Source organism: Cygnus atratus, chromosome 2, assembly GCF_013377495.2.
Source record: "Cygnus atratus isolate AKBS03 ecotype Queensland, Australia chromosome 2, CAtr_DNAZoo_HiC_assembly, whole genome shotgun sequence".
Lineage (NCBI taxonomy): Eukaryota > Metazoa > Chordata > Aves > Anseriformes > Anatidae > Cygnus > Cygnus atratus.
The window spans coordinates 52,224,855-52,241,314 of NC_066363.1; the positions used below are offsets into that span (position 1 = coordinate 52,224,855).

General features: G+C 42.1%; 1 protein-coding gene across 1 annotated transcript in view; it reads right to left on the bottom strand.

Moving 5' to 3' along the window:
- RNF144B (ring finger protein 144B) overlaps positions 1 to 16,460 on the bottom strand; it is an 82,776-nt gene that overhangs the window by 16,242 nt on the left and 50,074 nt on the right. Inside the window, exons 2-3 of the mRNA XM_035549880.2 lie at positions 15,753 to 15,941; positions 3,202 to 3,306 (exon numbers count right to left, since the gene is read on the bottom strand). Coding sequence (XP_035405773.1) covers positions 3,202 to 3,306; positions 15,753 to 15,917 — 270 coding nt within the window. The 5' untranslated portion in view covers positions 15,918 to 15,941. The remainder of the gene's footprint in view (positions 1 to 3,201; positions 3,307 to 15,752; positions 15,942 to 16,460) is intronic.

The window sequence follows — 16,460 nt, forward strand, 5'->3', positions numbered from 1 at the left end:
ATTGTTCAGGTTTCTTATTGAACAGGACTCAATCCATAAGGCACTGAAGTCAATGGAAAGGCTTTTCTTCACTTCAAATTATGTCTAAGTTCACCTTATCTCCCTTGTGCAGGCTAGGGCAAAAGGCATTTAAAAAGCAAACAAGACAACTGCGTTAGCTAACGTAATTAGACACAATTTAGCCCAAAGTAGAGGAACCTATTTAACACCACATTCATGCGAAAGACAGTTTGAACTGCTGTTTTTTCTCCAAGCTCTAACAGTACCTGCTAAACATCAGTTACAGAAGGGTCTGAAATGGACATGACCTGAAAAATACACTTTTTCAAAACCCTGATGTTAACACAGGGGAAAAAAAAGGACCAATGTATTTTTCCCCCCAGGAGAGGTAACAGTCACATAATTTTCAGAAAAAAATAAAAATAAAAACATAAAAAAGTCTACATGCATATATTAACATATTTTATTGAATGTTTACCAGATAAACTTTTAAACGCACAAGTATAAATATCTTTAAGTTATATACTACTGAATGGTTGAGAAAGTGTTGCCAGAGGTATGACATTTCTCATGGCACTGTTGTGGTGATGAACATTTTCCTGCCGGAGGCCAGAGAGCAAACAACCAGCCCTTCTGGAGGCGAGGCGGCTGATGTTTCCACACCTGGAGTTTCAGAGTGTGTAATGAATAAACTCTAAGGCTAAATAGTACTTCCATGCCAAACAATAGCCATATGTAAGGACATTGTCTCCCATCTGAATAAGGTTCTATTTTTTAAACAGTAGCTTTTAAAGGCCACATTTTCACATGGAACAGCCTTTATAGAAAAGAAAAGAAAAAAAGAATACAGAGTGCTCACAGATAATCTGTGGTTTACTTACTAATCTTACAGATTATTAACAGAGACAGTCTATTAATTCTATTGTTCATCTTTTGTTTTGTTTTCACATTTTTTTTTCATTAAAAAATAAGAATTTGGTAAAATACATAAGCAGTTCAATTTAACGAGGTTGGGAGCTTGTTTGCTTTTCAAGCAGAGGGTTTGTGTTTCAAGTGCATCACCAAGAGGGAGTGTCAGAATATTCATTCATCCACCAGACACTAATGCACATCTTGGGTTGTTTAGTCGTTCTGCCTTTAGCCCCAAAAAGCACACAAGGATTAAGTTAATGGTCCACTAATACATGCCCTTGGGTGCCCTTCTGCTTACTAATGTGAAATACATCCGTACAGTTCCTATAGCATATATAGTTCCTAATTCAACAGTGCAGAATTCTTCCTACCATTTGCTAATCTTCTTTTAAAACAGCATTTTCAATAAATGTTATTTGTCTTCAGTCTGGTGCTACAGGTGGGAGGGACAACGCTACACCTTCTCGGCATCTATGCAGAAGAAAGGAGGATGGGAAACAGCTAACTTCTTTCCACAATGGCTGGATTCAGCCAAAGAAAATCTCCAATATGTGCCAGCACAGCATTTAAAAAAAAAAATTAATTGCACCTCCCAGGCCCTGATTCAGCTAAGCATTGTGTCTCAAATTCATGCTGGAGAGATCATGATTTTTGGGGGGAGAAATGTAATTCTTGGTAACTCTCTCCAGTTCCGTGTGAGACGGTGTTTCTATCTGCTTTCCCTTATGCAAGCAGAGCCACTGCAACTAGGCTGCACTCCTTCCCTGGTTAGAGGTGATCCCCTCGATGCGTGCCATCTTCCCAGCCCCGTGGCAGAGCAGAGAGGAGGAGTACAGCTGCCAGTGTCAATGGAACAAAGGAGGTCCCTCATGTTCAGTCAAAACTTTTGCCTCCCGATGGGTCTAACTCTCGCATGCCTGCTTGGAGGAAAATCCTATTCCATAATGAACGGAATTGAGTTTACTCCTTAATACAGAGTTAATATTGAGTTTACTCCTTTCTCTCCAGCAGAAAATAACCACACATGAAAAATTTGTGAGAAATAGCATGATTGCATTTGAATACGATTATACACCTCTAACACAGTTATGTCATCTGTATAAATAGCGGTTAAGGAAACCCAGAAGATAAATAAACTGCTTTTCTTTAGTTCCGGATGGAGGTCTGATTCTCCTTGACATTGTTCCTGCACACAAATGCAGAGAGAATGCACTGAATGAGCCAAAATCCTTTAGCCACCTTTTTTATCTCTGCTTGTGTTCCCGTGCCCAGCAGTGGCTCACCTGGCTCACAGAGCGAGCAAGCAAGCAAGAATAGCCTCAGGGTGAAATCAGATTTGCCCACGTTTTTCCATGGCTTTCTAGATGCGCGGAATAGCTGGCATGCATAAAGGTTCCAGCCACACTGCCAGCAGCTCCTCCCCGTGTCATGGGTTTGGCGCTAAGCCCAATTCAGAAACTTTACACCAGCCCTAAGTCAGCCTGGAGGCTGTTGGAGCTCTGCTGGGAGGCCATCGGGCAGCCTGGTGGGGGTCACTGACAGCCCCCTTGAACCCCTTTGCCCCAAGCAGTGTAAGGAGGTCTTGGAGCTACATTTTCCCCCCAGTTCCTCTGCCTTCGACTTTCAAAGTGAACCTTCATGTTACTCTGGGGGATTGTGCATGTGCCAGATGTGCAAACAGCTGTGCCCAAACCTCGTTTAGCTTCTGAGTTCTCAATCTCTCCCATCTCTGCCCTGGGAATTAAGCCACTTTTCTCTTAAGACCTACTTCCACCCAGTGCTGTGCAGATACCTTTCTTTGAATACAATTATGCAGTCTTGCATGTTTATACGGGCTGCAAATTGGTTGTTGCAGCCCAATATAAATATGGAGGAAGAAGTTCTGGCTTTGCATACAATCAGTTTGTGTTCTTGCTCTTGGGTTTAAAGAGGTGCTGGAATCTCAGTGTTTATAGTCATATCAAATCTGTTTTAATTGACAGCACTAAGGGAGGCTCAGCAATTCTAGGATACAAGGTGTTCTGGTTAAGTCACCTGCATGGGTAATTCAGAAGTTGTCTGGATGCCAAGTAAGCCCTTCCTCAAGGCACAGAGAAGGAAAAAAAGGAGCAAAACCCTTGAAAAACATCTGCTTGTTTCTAGTTCCTCTTGTCAGTCAGGCTTCTTGCCAAAAGCTCATTAAAGGTAATTAAAGGGAGGAAAAAGAACATGATCGTATTTATTATGTAGATGAAGAAAAGTACTTGGGGGGTTTTATGTTAAAAAAGAGGAAGAAAGAAGTGTTGATACCTCTGCTTCTTGTAGGGTCCCATGGTTCAAGCATACCATGTCTGGACAAGTGATAGGAGATCCACAACCGTCTTGAATTGCCAGCTGCATGTACTGTTTTAGGCACTAGGAAGAAGGAAAGGAAAAAAAAAGTTACAGCCCACATGTTGGGAACACACAGATGCTGGAGATACTACAGAGCTACCACCTCCACTGCCTTAATTGGCTGTCCTGAAGCTCCAGCACACAGAAAACATCAATTATTACAAGCGTGAATGTTACAAGTCATTACATTGGAAAGAATGCAACAAAGAACAATTAATTATGCATGACTTCATCTGCCGAGCATTGTGTTTACCCAAGTCAGCAAGTCAGACCCTTCAGTGCTAACAGCCCCTATGCTCTCCTCAACTGGGTTGGGTAGATTATGGGGAGGGGGGGCATCTTTCATCCTAATTAAACAGGCTTCTTTCTTTTGTCTTTCCTCCTGCATTCTTAATTCAGACTCTCAGCCAGCAGTCCCCATTGTAGGAGACCTCACTTACAAGAAGGAGGCTACTGTTCCCAGCTCCATAAAAGGGGGAGGGCTAGGAGGTTAGAGGAGGTTATAGTCTGTCCTACAAGATGTGCAGCTATCAGATCTCTCCTCCTTCTCAAGGCCCCACAGAGATCAGGTCATTTCCATGATTTACCTTGATTTATCATCAGCCTCTAGGCTATTAAGCAACAGTTCAAGGTCCATTTCCAGCATGGAAATCTTCTTACGAATGTTTCCAAATTGTTTCATCACACAAAAATGGCAGGCCTCTCCTCTCCAAAAAAATAAGCCCTCCGCTCCCCCTCACATTTTATTTAGCATGGCAGTTTCAAATGTATCTGGCTTGTTATTACACTTAACTATACAGTCTTCAGTAAAGTCATGAAATAAAACTGGGGCAATGGACTGAAGAGCACTGTTCTAATTTTGAAAACGCTCAAGAAGCATACAGTAAATTGCTAATCACTCTAAAATGTAAAAAGTAACAAGACATGGATTTCTGGCCGATTTTGGTATCAGTTTGCATAGTTTAATGTAAATGAAAACCAACACATTTTATGAGCAGCAGGACTAAGGAAGCTTTGTACTCTTCAGCTTTTTATTACATGCCCATGTGGTAAACCTGTCCTCCTCTTCAGTACTGCCGGCTGCTTCCCCTGATGCTCCTGCTCCCCTTCTCCTCCCTGCTCCCAACCCCAAAGGCCAGAAGCAGCACTGGGTGCCTCTGAGGACAGCTAACGGGTTAAACGCTACCTGCCCGTCTGTCATTTGGGCACCTAATCTGGGTTTCCCTGGCTAAACTCCTGTCAGTTTTCAAGAAGTATGTCAAAGTGTAAGGTCCCCGAGACCTCTGCCTCTCTGCCAGAGAGGGAAATCAGAGCGTAAAGTCCCAGGACTCTTCACAAAGTGCTTTTCCAGTATTTATGGGCATTTAACATTCAAGCCTGCGTTAGTCTGGACTGTTCTGAGAAGGCTTTGTGTAACGGGCTCCGATTAAAGAAATTTCCTCATTTGTATTTTTATTGGAAAGCTGGTATCCTCTTAAATGTCAGGCTACCTAGGAGTTCAAAAAACGGAAACGAGGTTTCCTCTTTATTCTGTCCCTCCACTGAAATGTCCCTGTCCACATCTTCTTGGTTAATTCGGATGGACTACACACGGTTGAAGCAAGTAGAAGCAAATTAAGTCAGTGGCATTTTAAAAAAAAATACGTTTTATTTATAAATATCTGAATAGTATTCGTTTAGAAGAATATAGGGATATAACCTACTGGTAGGTTTTAAATATCTAGCTCATTAAGCACTAAGTGGATTCAGATCCAGCACCCATTCCCGTAAGAAAGCAGCAGAGCAGGCTGTAAGGAAGAGATGGTACACAAGCAATATGTGGGAGGTGAAGGAGATATTCACAGGTCAAGGCGGAAAAAGACATCAGTCAGTAACTGAAGATGCTATGAACCACCTAGGGAGCATCAGTCCAGATTTACCCAGGAGCTACTCTTTTGTTATTCAAACAGCAGACTCCGTGCCTTTTCCCATCCACTTGTCCATCTTCCCTCAAGGCATCTAGGCACAGTGCTTACGAACAGTCAGTGTAATCACCAGACCAGTCACCCCATTATAACACGCAGCTCCACCACAGAGCGGTAAGCAGAAAACCAGGTACAACCACGGCGGTGGCAAAACAGTGTCCCCTGATCCCAGGGCAGCTCCCAGCCCTGCTGCTGATGCAGATAGAGACCATGGGAGCCCACGCACTTCAGATCATACAGCAGGAGAAACGGGGCTCCAGGCATCGACTCCCGACACGGCTTCCCTCCCTGGTTTGTGCCTGCACTGTCCACTATGAGTGATGCTCAGCCCTCCGAGTCCCGTCCCCGAAGCCTGCGTGTGCTGCAACGTGCAACATTTGAGGAAGGGGGAAAGTTCCCCTCCTGCCAAAAACTTTAGTCTGCCTTAGTTCATCAGAAAGCATGGGAGAACAACCTTTTACTTTCGCTGAGATCCTGGCTTCTATCTCCTCTGTGGTGCTGCCTGATATTTAGTAATTTGTTTTGACAGTGTGGTACAGAGGATTTGTATGCTGGGGGCAGCTCAGGTCAGCCAGTTACAGAGCAAGGACAAAGCCTGAGAAGTTCCTGCAGGCCTAGCAGCAGCCCAGAGGCTTGTTCTTAATTTAGACTTCCAGGACAGAAGCTCAGCGCGCTGGCAATTGCCCTCCCCTGCCACGATGGGCAGGGAGCACTTGAAGGAGCTCCCATCCACAGCACAGATTTTGATTTCAGCTTTTGTATGCACTAGCTGAACCATTAGGGATACCGAGGCAGGAGAACAGAGGTTTCTGAGGATTATTAATGCATCTGGATTCTCTCTCTCTTCTCACTCACCACCTGATCATGGGCGAGGACAGGGAGTTGAGCCTTCCCGCGGTACTTTTAGAGGGCACTGTGCTTTTAGGGGGTGACCTGGGGAGATTTCGTAACAGGTTTGTGCAGTGCCACAGATCTTCAAACGCTTCACCGCAAGCCTCCATGTTAAACAGCTTTCATAGCTATTAAACATTTTGCCTTGATTTTCTTAGCTTGGAGAATGTGTTCTGGGTGCAATTCAAGAAAGTGATAGAAGGACTTAAAGGAAGCCTTTACATTTATCACTGAAGGATTAAGCTTTTTACCTCAGTCTGTACATGAATGAAGATGTGAACTTCTTGTTCCCTCTTTCACAAGTTAGCAGCAAAGAAGAGATTGTGGAAAATTACTAAAATTTTCAAATACACTTCCACATTAACAGCAAGACTGTTTTTAAAGAAGTTTTACTCTTATTTACAGCTCAGCTACTAATTTAGCTACTTCCTTGAAAAGTGGCAAATAAAAGTATCTGAAAAGATGTAAAAGCTGCAAATGTGACGAAAAGAGGATTCACTGTTTATACAACGCATCATGATTCATTTTCCCAGCAGTATGTCCTCCTACACTATGAAGAATTCATTATATAGACATAAAATGTTAAGAGTTTTTTTTTCCATGTTTTTTGTCTACGAAAATCAGAAATATCCCCGTAAGGAAAAACGCTATTTATTTATTACACATGCTACTTAGTCACTCTACGAAGTGAAGGTAAGATCAAGATATTCGGCATTCTGTGGCACCGGAGCTCCTTGAAAGGATTTAAACCTTGACACCCAATAAATCACCAGGCTGTGACACCCGTGGGCTTCACAACGCCCTCCAATTTCCCCCAGTCCGGAGATTTACAAGCACGGGGAGCAGTCAGCAGAAGCTGCACCAGAGGACCTGTGGCTTTCAGTGGCAGTCATACCACAGGCTTGCTCTCCAGACTCATCAGCAGTGCCCTTCCTAGCAGCAAGCGAGGTTTCCACAAATGCCTCACCAAGTCGAGGCAGAATGGTCAGGGCAATGGACTAAAAACCCCTGAGGTCTCGCTCGACAGGTCTGAATCCTGCTGCCTACAAATGGAATCAGAGGATTACCTCCCCTACGTTTGCTCCTCAAATAAATGGAGGAAGCCAACCAAGGGAATTTTAACTCCCATGCCTGCAACTGTACACCGATCACATTCATCTCAACTGAGGTTCTGCCCACCAAGCAGCTATACCACGTAGATACTTGTGTTCCGGAAGGCATTAGGTAATCCTGATGCAACCAAGGAAGAGGGATCAGTTACAATGTGGAAATATCAGTCCACTAGTAAAAATCAGTACACCTAACAGAGGGTTTTGGTGCCAATCTAACTTCGCCAAACAACTTTTGCTCCTGCTGGACTACTGTCAACTTCAGTGAAAATAGTACTACACATATTTTTTTCTTCTACCTGAGATTCATAATGCATAATGAGACCTTTTTTTTCAAATAATTTGCTTTCTAGGCATTTGGGGGCAATAATTTGTTTTTCACAGTAAGATGTTTCTGTCTTTCAAGCCATCACCTTCTACCATTTAATAAAATAAGACGGGTGTCTATTTACCTACTTCAAAAAATGCTACTCGTGAGTATCTAGTAAGTTAAGGCCTGTAAAGTATTTGGATCATATTCTTATAGTACATGCAATATATATGCATTTATTTTTATTTTACAGGACTCGTAAAAGAGATTACGATTTAGGCAAATATTTACATATGCCCAAGTACACATTCCTCTCCTGGAGGCAAAGCTTTGTTGAAAATGTAAGTTGTAACATGAAAGAAGACTCTTTTAAAAAAGCACTGAAAATCCCAACCCAGCAATGCACAAATGAATAACAACAAATCCTTTTTCAGTAATAAACACTTCCTGTATTTTTCAAGAGTGTTTGCTATGGTCAGCTGTGAACTCCAGGAACAGAAAATTCTGTTCAGACCACTCACGGATTCTTCATTTCAGCACTTCTTGTACATGTTGCTCTAACTTCAACTTTTTTTTTCTTTCTTTTCCCAAATCGTATTGTATGGCGGGGATTTTTAATATGCTGACCAAAAAAAAAAAAAGAAAAAAAAAAAGGAAGTCTGTTTGGCAATGTCTTCAATCTGCAGAAGGACCATAACAGTTCTGCATTTTAACTTAAGAATGAGTTCAAAGTATAATTTTAGTATTATGTTGCTAGGTAATGATGTAACAAAGGCATTATATCCTTCTCCCTGGGAAATCTTATGCTTCTGTTCAAAGGCATTTTCAGGTCATCTCTACATCAGAGACAAAAGATGGATCCCAGTCACCCCTACATACTGCCTTTCCAAGTACTTTGACATATTCCATTACCCTGCTCTTCAGCTCCCTAAATGCAGCCTCACAGTTTTGGATGTGAAAGCATAAAAGTGAACAACAGATGTGATACAGCAAAATTGAACAGGTAGTATTAACGAGAGATGGAGGGATGGATAGGAAGAAGAAGGAAACTGAAAGGGCTGACCTATTTTCCTGTCAAGTGCTACAGATAGTGCTGCTAACCACTGTGTGGCAGTTGATACAGAACAAGTAAGGGTATTTTCTTTAATTAAACATGATAACTGTGGAAATGGGGGAAAAAATCAGGTCCACGCTAGTTCTTAACCACTCCTAGAGTATGATCTACGTTAAACATAAAAATATGATTTAAAGTATTCTGCCAAAGAAGAAAGTCTTTCTTACTAATGTGTAACTTGAAGACAATTTCCATTTCAGAAAATGTAAGAAAACCTCAGGCCCATGTTTTAATGCCCACAAGACTGACTTAAAATGTTAAATCTCTTTCTCAAAGTCCTCAAAACTGTATTGAGTTTGGGGTTGGGTTTTTTTTGGTGTTTATTTTTTTAGCCCTGGCCTTTCACAAACTCAAAATTTGAGGGGTGAAATAGAAAGACTACATATGGAGAGAAGACATAACTTTTTGATTGGCATTCCAGGGGCCACATGCCTCTGTCTTACGAGTCAGAACAGATTAAGTTTAGTTTTCACTTCAGTTCTCTGTAGTGTTTGTGTACTTTTTATTATATAAGACATAGTTCTCATTTCTTTCCTATTTACAAATGTTACCTGCTCTTCAGTGCATATGCATGACAATGAAGTAGCTGTGAAGTTTTATATGTAGAATTATTAACTTGCCAGAATTCTCAATTTTCACCCCAGTGGCTGCCCTATCCACTCAATATTTAATGAATTGGCAATTGATCAAATTGATCAAAAAATCAAAACTCAATTAAATGTAAAAAAAAAATAAAATCAAAGTAGAGAACAGTACTCAGCAGTTATGGCAGATCTACATAACGTTTAATGCATTCATCTTTATCATAACATGTGCACCTCTGCATGTTCAATCTGTAAAGCAGACCACTCACTTTCAATGTGTAGTAACTGAACTCCTGGAATGTGTCAAGCATTTTCCAGCAGGTCTTAAAACCAGATGAATTAAGCCTATTGTCGATTAGCTTGGAGGTATCTGCACTTTGCTTGAAGAAAAATGTGGGGCTTTTCCAACCAAAAAAAAAGTTTTTTAAAAGTACAACAAAAGCACACCAATAAAACATGTACTTGTATTGCCTGATCTGTATTTTAACTGCTAAGGACCAGGTGCAGTGATAAATGAAGTTACCTTTAAATGGATACAAGATCAGACCACACAAAAGACTTATTGAGGAAGATGCTTGAAAGAAAGTGAAAAAAATCCCTTTTAGCCTCAAATGACAAACTGTGGCTGAGTAGAAGGGGAGAAAAAACATGACTAACAAGCATCTTATTTTGTTAAAACTAAGTGAAAATATCAACAAGGAAAGATGACAGTGGACTAGAATATAATGGCCTCTTGCTGCTCCACAAGCCAGGGCTTTTAGGGGATCTGTCAAGTAAGCCTGAGAAATCTGCTGTAGTCAGCTTTGTCTCAACAGATCTACAGCCAATGGTGCTAGACTCTGCTCAGGTGCGCAGTCTAAAACCAATTTACACATGGCCCTCCACATGACGGACGCCTTTCAGAAAAGTCAGGATAGGTTCCCGGTAATCTTCACCATGAAATGGCACCACAAAACTAAAAATGACCAGAAATGCATGTGAGAAGTTTTCAGACCCTCTAAATTACTATAGAATTGCTACACGTTCAGTACTGGTGTTAGCAGGTGTGGGAATTTTCTTTTTTATAACTTTAAGACAAAGTTATTCTGCAACATTTCAAACGTCAAGCTGGGGGGAAAAAAAATCTGAAATGTCAAAAAATTTGACAGGTTTCTACCTGTGGGTGGAAACAGAAAACAATCTGAGGTGAGCTTATATAAAGTAAGTGGGGCATCGCAGCACAAGGGCTATTTAGGAAAAGGAGAACACAGTGTTCTAGTGCAGCCGTGAGCACATGCAGATGTCTCCTAGGATGGAGAAAAGAGGTGGAAGAGAGGATCAAGAAATCTCCTGAAAATTAGCACAAAGAAACAGAAGAGAGATTAAAACCCAGAGTTTGCTAGACGAAGGCAAATCCAAATTTTTCCTTACTCGTAAGTTTTACTAAGTAGTCTTTCACTGTAGTATTTGTGCATATTTGCTTCATTTCGCAGACATCCCACGCTCTTTGTCATCTGCCTCCCCCTTGTCTTTGATCTGCTCAATCTCCTCTGCTATGAGGCTTTTCTTCAAATGCTTTTTGCTGATGCTGATCCTTCACATCAGTTTGTCTACAGTTCTCCAACTCTCCCCTGCACAAGCAGCCAAAGACGTTGCAGTACTAAGGACAAAATGTCAATATTTGGCCACCCGAAGAAGGAAGCAGGGCAGCGCACAGCTGCTCCTAAAAGGCACAAGGAAAGCAGAGGAGCCTTAAGAGTGTCTTGCTGGCCAAGCACAACAGAAACTCCTGTTTCTGTGGAAGGGTTTTCCCTTCCCCTCTAGCAAAAATAGCTGGCAGCAGCACGCAAGCTCCTCTTTCAGAGGCTGCAGCTTCCTCACCAGGCAGGCAAGAGCTGCCCAGGACACTAGGCTGCCAACAGCAGCAAAAAAGCCTGTTTTGCCCACGCCTAGAGCCCTGGCCTTGCTGTCACACATAGCTAGAGCAGAAAATCTTGTTCTCCCAAACACCACCGGATCACCTTCTACTTGTAGAATACTCAAGGCAGAAGCTACCTGTGCTTCTATTCAACATTGCACGTTGACTTCTCCTTTTAAGGTTTCAGGAAGTTTAATCTTACTTTGACTGGATTCTGTGGAACAAAATAACAAACAGGTGATCATCATGGTATTTGTTTTGTAACTCAGTTACCTCACACGCTTCTCAGAAATACAAGACCTAACAAAGAATTTGCTTGGAAAAAAAGAAGGGTGATTCATGCTGGTCCTGCATAAACATGTGCTGACAACACAGGAGCAAATACATAAAAGTATCTTTTGTGTTCAGAGTTTGTTGTTTTTTGCATCTCAAACCCTATTCCAGTAAATAACACACAAGACATGGACAAAAGCTGCTGCTTAAATAGCAGCAATTCTACAGTGAGCGATTGCTCACCTGGCTCACGTCAGGGACCTGAAATGCTCAGAAAGAGGGGGGAAAAAAAGCAAAGGCAAAACCAAACAGACTTGGTGTGGGGGGAAAAGCTGACACCAGCATGCTCACACATTTACAGCCCCCCCCCAAAACCATGTTCTCCTTAACAACAATGTTGTCAACAGTAAGTAACCCACCAGAGCACTCCTGATGTTCGCCCAAGCAAGGCAAAATATAATTTTCCAAGTGTATTAATCAGGATATAATAAATATTAGTTTGCTTTGGACCCAGAGAGAAGTGCACCAAAATACTGTATTTCTTAACACTCTGACGGCACAGCCGGACATGGAGTATAATTGTTTTATGTACATATATGAGCAGTGTGACCACCAAAGGGGCAAAGACCTGTGTAGCTGCACATGTGTGTGGCATCCAAGGACATTGAGGTTGCAAGACAAGGCAAGCATAAGGTACTGTAGATACGAAGGACATCCTGCCAAATATGCAAGAAGGATGACTGGAGAGATGAAAAAACCAAGCAGTATGGGGAACAGATTAGACACCTCCCACCCCCCTTTTCTGAATGGGGCAAGTAGCATAAAACCATGTGGTCCAAGCAATACGCATATTGTTGAAAATATATACGTATATTCATTTACAATATTGTACATCACTGCAAAGGTTTTATGGATATAGAAAATGACCAGAGTAACATAAAGTGCAGTCAACAAAAGTTTTGCAGAGAAAATATACCTCACCATTTCCCTGCCCAGCCCTCTTTAGAGATCGGTCTTGCATTAGAAACTAATATAAACCAAACACAGCGAAACCAAGCCATGATGTGCATTATAGCCATTTCTAAATTCTTGGGATGTGTAAATGTGTGCTTCATCTCACATTTCAGTGGAGTCTTATGCCAACCGCAACAAATGTGGAGAAATACAAGGCTGATGACTGTTCAGACCTGACTGGGCTACCAAATAACACATCAACTGCGTTCCACAAAGCCATCTGCTTTTCCTTCGCCAAACAGACAGAGTAAAACTGTTTATAGGTAGTTGAAAAGCTCCTGCCTTAATAGCAACTTTCCACCAAAATTCAAGCATACACCTTCTTAAACAGAGTTTACTTACTTTGGCTAGAACACAGTCTTTATGAGATATATAAGGTATCTAAGTTGAAAATATAGCTGTACGCAATTTGAATGAAAAGGAGATATGATCTCCCCCTGCAGATGCCTAAACAGTAACAATTTCCAATTATCTCCACAGCTAAAAATGCTGTAGTGAAAAACAGTCATAGACAGAGAAGCATCATTACAGCTGTCAAAAAAGAAAAGGCCTCACACGATTAATATAACAATAGAACATACTATGTCCATGTCAAGTCCTTTTCTATTAAATTTCAAATTTAGTACTGCTCTTGAATCTACAGAATTAACCTTAGTGATAAAAGATAAGAATAAGCTATGCAAGCTGAAAGCATTGCTAGCTCAAAAACTAATATGGGCTTGATCCCATAGCTCAGGGTTGACATTCTCACTGCAGTCTCTGTCTTAAAGGTGGCATGAAGGGATCTAAAAGCCTTGTCATGGGTGGGAGGAAAGTTATGGCGTTGCATACCAGAGCAGCTACTGCAGGTTCTGCCCTGAGCAATGCCCAGTGCAAGCCCCAGCACTGAGGCACTCTGTAGCGAGGTGCTTCTGCCACTGCTCTTCGGAGGCTGCCTAAAGGTATTGGTGCAACTTAGCTTCCCAGAAACTGCTCAGGGTTCAAGATGTTAAAGCATTTAGTCAGGTTAAAAGTTTGCAGAGCCCTCTTTGTTACAGGATGCAAGATCCACGTGTTTGTGATGCATCAACACAGAAGTGTATCAGGAGGGTGCTCAGACACAGATTACCATTCAGACCTGTGCTACACGTATCAATCAACCTTCCTCTGTTACATATCTCACCTTTGAAAGAAGTGCCTTATAACTCCCTTTCTCTTTATAACCACCACAAAATGTCTCAGTGCTTTTTGAGACCCTTGATTTCCAGAGGAGCCTTCCTGAGCCCACGCCCCAGCAGCAGTAGGTAGAACTGTGCTTCGTCATGGGCACAGAGGGACCACAGGGAGCAAAGACACGTCAAAAGCTGTGCTGCTGCCAGCCCTGCTCGTATTTGTTTCCATGTCAGCACACGTGGTGAGCAACAGGAAAGGGAGCAGGAAAGCGCAGAGCATTCTGCAGGCAGTGACTCAGCCCCTGTCCAACCTTTCACACCGGCAGCCACAGAAATAAGGAGATGGCAGCCTCTCCTCACGGACAGCCTGCTCACAAAGGAGCTGTTCCTTTCCTTACCTGCCCCTGATATCACAGCCAGGCAAGGCGCTTGCAGGACAAGTGAGAAGTGACCATGAAAGACAGAGGCAAGCCGGCAACAACAGCCAAAGGGTAGACACAGAGCATAAGCACAACCGAGGCATATTAGGCACACTGAAATAAATAGAGCTTGTTGAAAGACTTCTCCCAGCTGCATTCAGTACTCACCCAAGGCTGGCTCTAGCCTTAGACACAGGCAGCGAAGTCTGCACAGATGCAAAGCAACCGTGACTGCACTTTCCAATTTTTTTGCAATGGCACTAGAGAGCCAAGCTCAGAGCAGATGCTCGTCATGATGCTGGCCAGGTAAGGGCTGTACGTATGGGGCGGAGGATGCAGCAACCACAAGGGACAGGTGGGGACCGCAACCACATACAGCCATCGGTGACATCTCCCTTTAGCCAGGGCCCTGGCGGATTGGAGAGCACATTTCTGCCTGGCACAGTCCTCAGCAGTCCTCCCTTCCCCAGGGGAGAAGGAATTACTCTGCCCTGCTAACACTGAGGTCAGAGTCATGTGCTATTAATGATACTAAATCAGAGTCGTTGAATTCTTGGAGAAGAGTGGGACCACTTTAAATATATCCACATATCCAAATTTTTAAATCTAAAGTTGTATCTTCCTTCATATCTACCTGTTAGGCATGTTCTCTTAAAACCTACGTTACAAACTGAAGAGTGGAAATGTTTTGCGGAAGTCATCAAGGAAAAGACACTTAATGAAGTTCAGGTTGAAAATGCACATTAACCAATCTTACACTAGTTTCTTGAAACACGTAACTAGATTCTTGTCCCTCTTAAGCTGGCCTTAACTCAGTGTAAATGAGGATACTCTGACTCAAGCAGGCTTGACAAATATCTCGTTTTTTCCATGAGTTCAAACAATCAAGCACAAAACTTAAAAGTACTTGTTTGATGCTCATCCACAAGTTGTTAAAATAATGTTTATTCTGGAATTTAAAAAAAAAAAAAAAACCTCTGTACAATGGCTTCTGACATACTTCCAATATCCGTTAGTCAGGTACATCAAAGTCACTATTGCCAGAGAAACTGGGTTCATTTTCCCATGCTGACAAAAAGAAACCAGAAGAGCACTAATATATGTAGGGCTTTCATGAGCTCACTCAACCTCAGCCTTTATCACTCCCAGCAGCTTTCTTTGATCTGAATTTGCAGGATAGAAAGTCCTCACTGACAACTGTACGCAATGCATGACCTGGGCAATTTCTCTGCAGCATAGACTGCAGAGACAAAGGTTCAATAGGCCAATTTTTGTTTAGATTTTCTGATTGCCCTTGAAAAATACATACAAGACTTAAAAAAAAAAGGCATCTGACTACTCAGAAAATAACAGGGAAACAAAACCTAACAAAATCTCACAGTCATTGTATGACATTTCAAGATTTCGCTTAAGAAAAAATAAATGCTGAGACTGTATATAGATGGCGTATGTTCTCTCACAGTCTTAAAATGCATATTTTCCCCATTTAATACTGGTATTTATTATTATTTGCTATGTAAATATCTCTTAGAGTTACCAATTATCAAAAACCGAATGGCAGATAAGTCTTTAGATAAGGCAAGACAGACTAATGCCAAATGTTCTTTAGGAAAGCATCCTCTATCAGCATGGATAACATCCTTCTAGCAGGGGACAAGCAATCCCAAGCAACCCTATCTCAGAGGTTTGTCTATCCCCCATTACTCTGCTCCTGTAACCTAAAGGTGCTGCTAGATCTTACCGATGTACAAAAGATGCAGCTGCATTCCTGAAGAGTGGTCATCTTATCCAGGGAATATTCACAGAGACATAGCTTGCAAGTGAGCAGCGGCTCCAGAGCTAACTCTCCAGCTTCTGACTTGTCAGCTGTCATGGTGAGAGGGCAAGCCTTCCCAGCAGAGCCCATCCGCTCACCAATCGTCAGCTTTGCCTGAAAAGAGAAATCAACAGCTGAAACATCCCACAGGCCACATAGTCACTTCTCATCGATCTGAGAACTTACAGCTCGGATCCATAAAAGCCCCTGCACACCCAAATTTACTACTTCAGCATCTCGGTGCCAGTTTCACGCTTCAGGATGTTCAAAATTTACCAAGAAGATGCTTGAGAGCTCAGCTCCCCAAAAGGCCTGAACTGGGTTGCATTCTCAGAGAATATTTACCTCATTGGCATGAAGCATGTCAGTCACGCCATTTATCATCAAATTTAAAAAAAAAAAAAATCACATAGATGAGATATTATCTATATTGTATGCAACAGAACACCAGTCAAAGCCCTCACCAAAGTCCTAGGAGCAAGGATCTGACTTGGGACAATGAATTCTGTATTTGAAAAAACGCTTATATATGTACACATACACATCACTCTGCCCTCTCAAACGAGTTTCAGAGTCATACCCCTCCCGTTACTGTGAATCCTGCAGTCATTGAGGCACCCACACAGTTTCAAC